An 8,935-nucleotide genomic window follows, 5' to 3' on the forward strand; every position below is an offset into this window, starting at 1 on the left:
AAGCTATGTCTTTTGATTCTCTGGGCTCTCAGCAGCTGTTGGGTTTTGCTGGATTTTGATAGTAAGAAAGTTTCCAAAAACATAACAGTGAAACGTCAGCATTAATGGGGTCACAGCAGTAAAACAGCTCTACTACCAAGTAGTCTGACTTTGTTAACTCAATGTGAAAGTTGCCCTGCACAGGGGGGCCCGCATCCCAAGTGTGTCCCCAGCACACCTAGTCTAAGAGGAAAGCATCTCTTTTCAAATAGATAAACACACTGCAACTAGAGGTGTCTTTAAGAGAATATTCTTTATCCAAGCCAGGGCAGAGAAAGGGTTTCATCAAACAGCTAGCTTCATTATGCACATTTTACTACTATTTTTTTTTTTAAAAAGCTAGCTTCTTTCCAACAGATGAAGAAAGGGCAACATCTGATCAGTCCCCTGGCTGGGGTCCCTGCTGTCACCACCTCACCCCCAGGTCCCTTGGTCTCCATCTGCCATGGCAGATTCTTTTCTGTCATCCCCCCATCAGAAGATGAGAGGCTGTTGCTCGCCTCATCCCTGCATCACACCCAACAGGGCAACGGAGGGGACCACGGCAGCCACTAGTGTCTCTGCAAAAGGCACTGCTTCTCCAAACAGGAGGACATCGAAGGAATCCTGTGCAGAAAAACAAGAACTACCTCATCTGATGACTCAGAAATTATTTCTTTCTCTGTTTCTTGTCTGAAGGTGTCTCTCATTCAGACTTGCAAAGCGTTCCGGGAGGAAAGAGAAAATTCTAGAAACCCTGGGTACGATGAACTCCATCATTGTCCACAGGATGTGCTGTTCTCCCAGAAACAAAGATGAGAAGGCCAAAGACGAAGAGTGCTGGTGGCCGGGAGGGGCCGCAGAGCTGATCTGGGATGCCTTGCTTCTTCTCCCGTTTGCATCCTCAGCATCCCTCCCTCTGCTACCCTCTCCCCGCACTATTACCATTTTCCAACGAAAAATTGTGGTGCGGACTGGAGGAAGGGAGGGGGCAAGTTATTTGCACACCAGCTTCCTCACAGGACCACTGCCCCCGGCCTGTCACACCAAACCATGTAAGAGCGTCCACCCAGATACTGAAACACGGAGAAGCACCTAGGGGTGCTGGGTACCAAAGTAGATGCCAGTACCTCTGAAGTCGCAGAGTTGCATCCTCGTGCTGCTAAACTCTCTTTGCAACACGCGCCCCCAGTAAGCTGTCAGGTGTTTGAAAACAGCTGCTCAAAGAAGCCACCACCCAAGGTCTGCCCACCTGTTGCCCGGAGCCTCTCATGGAACGCTGAGGTGAAGCCGGCTGCACACCGCTTCCTCTCTTTAGCAGCGTCTGCAGTGGCTCTCCTCCCTTGGGCTTTTGATAAAAATGACAAATCGCTTTAAAGGAGAACGGAACAAACACACTTCACTGAGCTGTGAGTAGCGCCAATGTGTACGTCCCAACCACAAGGGCACGTAGGGTAATAAGTTCAGTGTGGATTCCAGGGAAGTTAGGTTCGGACAGACTCCGTCCCTGCTAGCCGGCAGGGAAGCAAAGCGTAGCACGAGTTCTGCTCCGTGTTCCCTGTTTTTGTCACTCTCCTTTCCTGAATCCACGCTGGCCCCGTCAGCTCTCTGTATCAAAAAAGTCAACCTCCCTGGTGGTGCAGTGGTTGAGAGTCTGCCTGCCGATGCAGGGGACACGGGTTCGAGCCCTGGTCTGGGAGGGTCCCACATGCCGCGGAGCGACTGGGCCCGTGAGGCACACCTACTGAGCCTGCGCGTCTGGAGCCTGTGCTCCGCAACAAGAGAGGCCGCGATAGTGAGAGGCCCGCGCACCGTGATGAAGAGTGGCCCCCACTCGCTGCAACTGGGGAAAGCCCTCGCACAGACACGGAGACCCAACACAGCCAAAAATTAATTAATTAATGATTAATTAAAAAAAGAAAAGCTACAGTAGTCAAGAGAGTGTAGTATTGGCATCAAGGTAGACAAATAAATGAATGGAATAGAATAGAAAGTCCAGAGATAAAAAAAAAAGGTCAACCTTATTCACATAACTCTCTCTACCTACAATTTCACCCAATCTCGACTTTAAGTTATAGAGTCTTCATGGCCGTATTTCTGTGGCTCTAGCTAGTTCTCGCCCTCTTTGTTGCTGCCAAGGTCCAGGGAAGTGCGGGAGGTGTGATGCTCCATTTTTGTGAACTATCCGGGGCCCTCATCCAGGATGTTGGTTCGGGGCGGGGTGTGGAGGTCCAGTAAAGACTCCTCCGACTCTTGACAGAGATAGACCTCTCTTAGCAAGATATGGCTGTATCCGTTTGCTAGGGCTGCCTCAACAGAGGACCACAAACAGTGGCTTACACAACAGCAGCGTATTGCTTCACGTTCTGCAGGTTAAAAGTCCAAGATCAAGGTGTTGGATCAACACAGGGCCGTGCTCCTTCTGAAGGTGCTGGGGGAGGATCTGGCCCAGGCTTCTCTTGTAGCTTCTGGTCGTTCCTTGGATTGTGGCAACATAAGTTCAGTCTTCACATGCAGTTCTCCCTGGATGAGCGCCCATGTCCTAATTTCCCCTTTTTATAAGGAAACCAGTCATTTTGAAATAGGGCCCACCCCGATGGCCTCATTTTAACTTAGTCATCTGTGAAGAGCCTGTTTCCAAATAAGGTCATGGTCATAGGTACTGGGGGGTCAGGACTTCACCGTCTTTGGTGGGGACAGGGGCGGGGGTGGGGAACACAATTCAACCCATAGCAACACATGACTCTGAACATTCACATCCCCCTCAGCATCACTTAGAAGAGATGCGATGCTTATTGCATTGTCAGTGCTTCTCAGTCCCTAACGTCAGCACTAAATTTAAAACTGTGCCTTGCAAGCGTTTGCTGTTTTCACCGTGGACATTTCCCAAGGTGCACACAGGAGCACATAAACGCGACCCCAGCTCTGGCGCTGACAGTCCTGGCCCCGGCCCTCCGGAAGGGCACTGTCCACTGCAGACTGAGGAGGACAGGCAAGATGCCTGGACTGAGTGGTGTCTGGCTCTGATCCTGGAGGGAGGGCAAGACTTCGGGGACTAGGTGAGACTATAGCAAATAAAAGTATCTGGTTTGGTGAGTATACAAATGTGGCTGTCATGATTGGTGAGAGACTGTGCAGCGTCTTTTGTCCTAGTCTAAGAAATGAGGACTTGATCTAGTGAGACCTGGAGAGCCACTGACCAGGAGGTTGTCTGGGAGACATTGCTTTTAGGTATTTCCCATCCACGAAGGATGGGAAAGGAAAGATAGGACGTCGGAAGAAGATTAAGTGTGTCAGCAGTTAACCTGAGAAGTTACAAGCATGCAGATTGAGAATGCCCCTTGCACCCTCCCACCTCCTGGACGCCTTCTACTTGTCTCTTAGACCCAGGTCAGCCGTCGCCTCCACTGGGAAGCCTTTCAGAGTTACTTGCTCCTTGCAATGTGGTATCACTGTCCTTGACATATATTGCCACCCCAGCGCTTACCATAGTATTTTGTGGTACTTTCTGTTTCCATGTGCCATCACTGGGCTGTGCTCTTGTGGAAGACACAAATATTTTTGAATGTGCCTTGTATCCTTTATGATTAGCAATGGGCCAGAGCATAGGAGATGCTCAGTAGATACACCCTGAAGTGAAACAGAGACAGACAGGAAGCCTGCTGGCTAATAGTGAATTGACTACAAGAAGAACCAGTCAAGAATAGACTACTAGGGCTTCCCTGGTGGCGCAGTGGTTGAGAGTCCGCCTGCCGATGCAGGGGACACGGGTTCGTGCCCCGGTACGGGAAGATCCCACATGCCGCGGAGCGGTTAGGCCCGTGAGCCATGACCACTGAGCCTGCGCGTCCGGAGCCTGTGCTCCGCAATGGGAGGGGCCACAACATAGACTCTTGGAACTGGAGGGAACTTGACCGTCATCAAAACCTGTTACCGGGGTCTTCCGTGGTGGCGCAGTGGTTGAGAGTCCGCCTGCAGATGCAGGGGACACGGGTTCGTGCCCCGGCCCGAGAGGATCCCACATGCCGCGGAGCGGCTCGGCCCGTGAGCCATGGCCGCTGAGCCTGTGCGTCTGGAGCCTGTGCTACGCAACGGGAGAGGCCACAACAGTGAGAGGCCCGCATACCGCAAAAAAAAAAAAAAAAAAAAAACTTGTTACCATGTAACCACTGGAAATCCCAGATGAGCGGCGATTCCAGCTTATTCCGTCCTGGGGCAGCTCTTGCCATAAGAAATGTACAGCAAGAGGAGAACTTGGAGAACTTCTCCAAAAGATGAAGGAGTGAGGTGATGGGCTCAGGATTACTCAGCCGTTAACAGCAATGCTGGGAAATAGAAGAGAAACTGGTAACTTACTGCCAGGCCCATCACCCCAATCCCTTGGACTGTAGTTATTACCATTTTGAAGTTTACAGCTGCGGATACTGAGGCTAAGAGAGGTGAAGGGGCCTGTTCAGGGCTGTACAGGTGACGGGGGGCAGAGCTGAGATGCAAAGACGGATCAATCTCATTTCACTTTCCAACACCAGCCCTGGAGAAGACTCAGCATCTCCTGAGACACGTAAAATGCGCCCTCACTTCCTAAACAAACTTCACCAAATCGTTTGTGTAGAAATCCCTCCCGCATTCTTACCCCCCATTTCTCTTGCTTTTCAGGAGAGAAGTATGAGCTCCATGCAGGGACCGAGTCCACCCCAAGTGTCGTCGTGCACGTGTGTGACAGTGACATCGAGGAAGAAGAGGATCCAAAGACGTCCCCAAAGCCAAAAATCATCCAGACCCGGCGTCCCGGCCCGCCGCCCTCCGTGTCCAACTGAGCTCACTGCTCCACCTCGAAGAGAATACCCGTCTCCTCTTTATCATGCTTTCCCCCCCCCTGTTGTTTGTTTGTCAAAAAAAAAAAAAAATTGCCTTTAAATCCCTGGGTGTTTGGTTGTTTGAGATTCCTTCCTTGTAATCAAGCCTCTCGGACAAAAGGGCTAGGAAAAGGTGATATGTTTCCTGATCATATCATACCCATCGAGTGTAAGACATTATTTAGAAGATTCTAGAAAAAAAAGTAGTATTTTCTTATTAAACAATCAGCACAGCCTAACCTTCGTGCTCTCCTGTTGATCCAAGCCGGAGACGTCAGTGGCAAATAGCACCTGTGTTGCTTGTGAGCCGTTCCAGTCCCAGTCCCGACGTGTGTGCGTTGTTCTTTCCTGGCCACTTAAGTAGGACCATAAGTAAACTTGACTTTGACTGCATGAGATATTCCCATCTGGTCTCCTCAGTCCTCTGCATCCCGACATTCCCAGGACATGCATGATCACCAGCATTTATTTTCACGATTTGACGATATACTCTAAGTCACAGATGGTCAGCGTCCAGTCATGTCCTATCTAGATTAGCAAAATTATCAGCGTCCTCCAGCTTATTAAACAAGTCTGGGTGTAGTCACTCTTTCGAGTCAAAGACTTCATAGCTCTGTTAAAATTCCTGGAGGAAAAACTGAGCTTGGCCCCAAAGACATCCCTCCGTAGATTTTGAACCACGATTTCATTGTAGAAGTTTCCCTGCCTCGTTGGGGAGGCTTGTCCAGGATGATAGAGACCGATTTCAGACAAATCTGTTTATCACAGAAGTTTCATGGTGTCTGAATGATTGTTTTTTTTCTCTTTGTATATTTGTACAAATGTTTCAGCTGTGCTTTTAAATATCTGGATGTCTTTTATTTAGGGATTGTTGAGCCATTAGCTGCTTTAAAGCATATGTGCATTGCTTATGAATGCATTCATATACTAATACAGGTAATCTGATAATATTACGCTCTATTATGGATAATGCTGAATTTTGAAAGGGCACAAAACTTCTCATGCCAATATATAAATGACTAGCCAACATCTTTGCTATCAAGAGCAGTTGCTTTTAAATAAAGCGAAGAAGCAAGTGTCGGTTGCAGACAGTTGAAATGCAGCTAAATCAATGTAGCAGCCACTGAGCATATTCAAAGGGAAAGACTGATAGATAAATGTATGCGGTTCCTACTCGTGCAATGCCGTATTGCTCAAAAACGTATTTGTTTTTGTTACATGTGATTTTTCTATTTCTCTAGCCCAAAGTGCATTATAGAAGATACACCTATAGAACCATTACCTTCTGCTCTATGTGCCAGGCCTCATCTGCTCCTGTACATTCATGAATTACTTTAGATGCAAATGCCAATTACGATGGAGTGGGGAAATACTTTCATTACCCAAGCCTCAGAAAAACACAAAGAACAATAACACAGCCACCTGATGGAAGGATTGTTGTGGTTTTTGATTAAGGTGTAAGTTTCATCAGAAACTTAAAACATTAGACTGATTACTCAGAAACAAAAGTCCGTTCTACTGTGAATATAGCAATATAGTACTGGATACAGTACAGGTGAAACTGAGGACAGACAGCATTGCTTGTAAAATCCTGAGTTTCCATAGAAAAATGAAGGCTCCTTTGAAAAATAAAATCTGAGGAGTATATAACAAGCAAATGCTTTGACTTTCCTTTTCTGTGAAGGTTTTTGGTTTTTCATGGACAAATGAAAAGATTAGATTTAATAGTGGAGAATTCTTCCCTCTAGTGGAAGAAGTTGAGAACTACAGTCCATTTTGTGCTGATTCTCTTCTTAAGCATCAGAATTTTTAGAAGGCAGGCTCTGGAGAAATCTGGGTGAGAGAAACTATTTGGAAATGACTTCTCAATGTTTTAAAACAGATCCATCAGACATTTCCAACAAGATTTAGTAAAAGTTGAAATGACCATTGTGTGTCATCAAAAAAACCCTCAGTGGAATGTATGACCCAAGTGGTTAGTCTTGGTGACATTTATTGCAAAGTGTCAATGTTAATCTGTCTCAGATCAAGCAGTTCTCTCATGAGGTTGGGTTTGGGGAGGTGGGGAGAAACACGTGTCCCAGGAGAGGGAGAAGAAACGGGGGACTCCTTGAAGGGTTTCGGTGGCCCCTCCGAGCACCATGCAAGTCACAGTTGCCTCAGCATCTCCGTGAGCCACAGGATGCAAACCTCTTCAGCACTATTTTAAGTTTGAAAAGTTTAAATATGGAGGAGGAGGGGGAGATTGCCACCAACTGAATCATTTGTGCACGTGTATAGCTCAAAGAGCTTAGATTTCAAATATACCTGGTGAATGACTCTGTCCACGTAGTGTAATTTCTGTGTTTTCTGCCTGAGTTGGATATTTCTGAGTGGTGATTGTGGAGGAGGGCGATTCGGCCTATAGTCTTTCTAAGATGTTACCAAGAGATGAAATTAACTCATCTGAGCTCTTCCTGAAATGGGGTGGGGGGAGCTGGTTGGCAGCATCTCATGAAGGAAGAGGAATTCAAGGCTTGGAGGGGTGGGAGGGGCTCTGATAAGGGGTCTGGGAGAGCCCCTGTTTATTGTCACACTTCAGCCAGCTTGGTCCTAAAAGCCATTCCAAGTGTACACGGACACTTTTAATATAACCCCCACTCTATTCTTTAGTTTAAAACACTGTAATAGACCTGAAGTAGGCAAAATTTTACTACATGGAACACAGAAAGCACTATCATAAAATAAAAGATGGGTACATTGTCCTTCATTAAAATTAAGAGTATCTGTTCATCAAATTACACCATTAGGAGAGTGAAAAGGAAAGCCTCAGAGTGGGAGAAGATAAATGTCTTAATTACACAGAGTTGTTAAATAACTCACACCCAAAATGTAAAAAGAACTTCTGCAAATTAATACAGAAAAGACAGACAATTCGTTTTGTAAGAACGGTCAAAATCCTTAAGCAGGTACTTCAAATATACAGGCAATTCACACTTACACATGCACACTTGAAATACCCCTATGGCCCATAAATGTTAAAATGTGTTCAACATCAATTCTCATCAGAGAAAGGCAAATCAAAGCCTCAAATAGGTACACTATACACAATTCAAAATGGCCAAAATTAAGTATGGGGAAATGCAAAGTGTTAATGGTATCAGTCAAGGCAGAGTATAAACTGGTACTACCACGTTGGAATACTGTTTGGTAATATCTACCAAGGCTAAACATAGACTGATGTGGGAGGGATTCCACTCCAGGACAGACACCCAGCAGATCTGAGTTCTCACATCCACCAGAGTACTTGTACAATAGTGTTCCCAGTAGCAGGGCTTATAATAGCCATTAACTGGATACACCCAAATGACCTTCAATTGTTGAGTGGATAAATAAACTGTGGTATATTACAAAGTGATTAAAAAACACAAATTACAGAGATATACCACAACATGGTTGGGTCTCAAAATCACACTTTCGAGCAAAAAAAATACATGAAAGTGTCCATCATGTAAGACTCCATTTATGATGTTAAGAAACAGTCAGAATTGACCTATATGGATAGAAATTATAATAGTGTCTACCTTTTGGAGGACATTGACTGAGAAGGGGCACACAGGAGCCTTCTGGGGGCTATAAACATTCTACATCTCTCTACATCTCCATCTAGACCTCTGTGCACGTGTGCATATGCAAAATTCACTCAAAATGCATGCAGTATATATGTAAATTACACCTCAGCTGAAACAAAACCACCATGGAAACGGGAAGGAACCATTAGTTGTAAAAAAGGATTGGAATGTTCTCACCCTAAGAGCACATCTCATGGATCTTAGGTTGGTGAGATATTTCCATATGCACAAAGCCTTCCTTTACAATCTATAAATAAGTATTTTATAAACTAGAAAGCATAGGACTTAAGCCCTGGGCGAGGCACTGTTCATTCAGGTGGCAAATATGTACAAAAGACCTACTATGTGCCTGACCCTGGGTTCCAGTGGTGGAAAAGGTGGATATTGTCCCTGCCGGTTCACGGAATAGAGTCTAGTGTGGAAAAGGGACAATAAACAAAGAAGTAAACA

General features: G+C 46.0%; 1 protein-coding gene across 3 annotated transcripts in view; it reads left to right on the top strand.

The window, feature by feature from the left end:
• Positions 1 to 7,617, top strand: part of RCAN2 (regulator of calcineurin 2) — a 264,880-nt gene extending 257,263 nt beyond the window's left edge. For all 3 annotated transcript variants that reach the window (XM_079934904.1, XM_079934905.1, XM_079934906.1), the window contains exon 5: positions 4,675 to 7,617. In XM_079934904.1, coding sequence (XP_079791030.1) covers positions 4,675 to 4,835 — 161 coding nt within the window. In that variant the 3' untranslated portion in view covers positions 4,836 to 7,617. The remainder of the gene's footprint in view (positions 1 to 4,674) is intronic.
• Positions 7,618 to 8,935: the final 1,318 nt, after the last annotated feature.

The sequence above is a fragment of the Stenella coeruleoalba genome, assembly GCF_951394435.1.
Source record: "Stenella coeruleoalba genome assembly, chromosome: 10".
In the NCBI taxonomy this organism is placed as follows: Eukaryota; Metazoa; Chordata; class Mammalia; order Artiodactyla; family Delphinidae; genus Stenella; species Stenella coeruleoalba.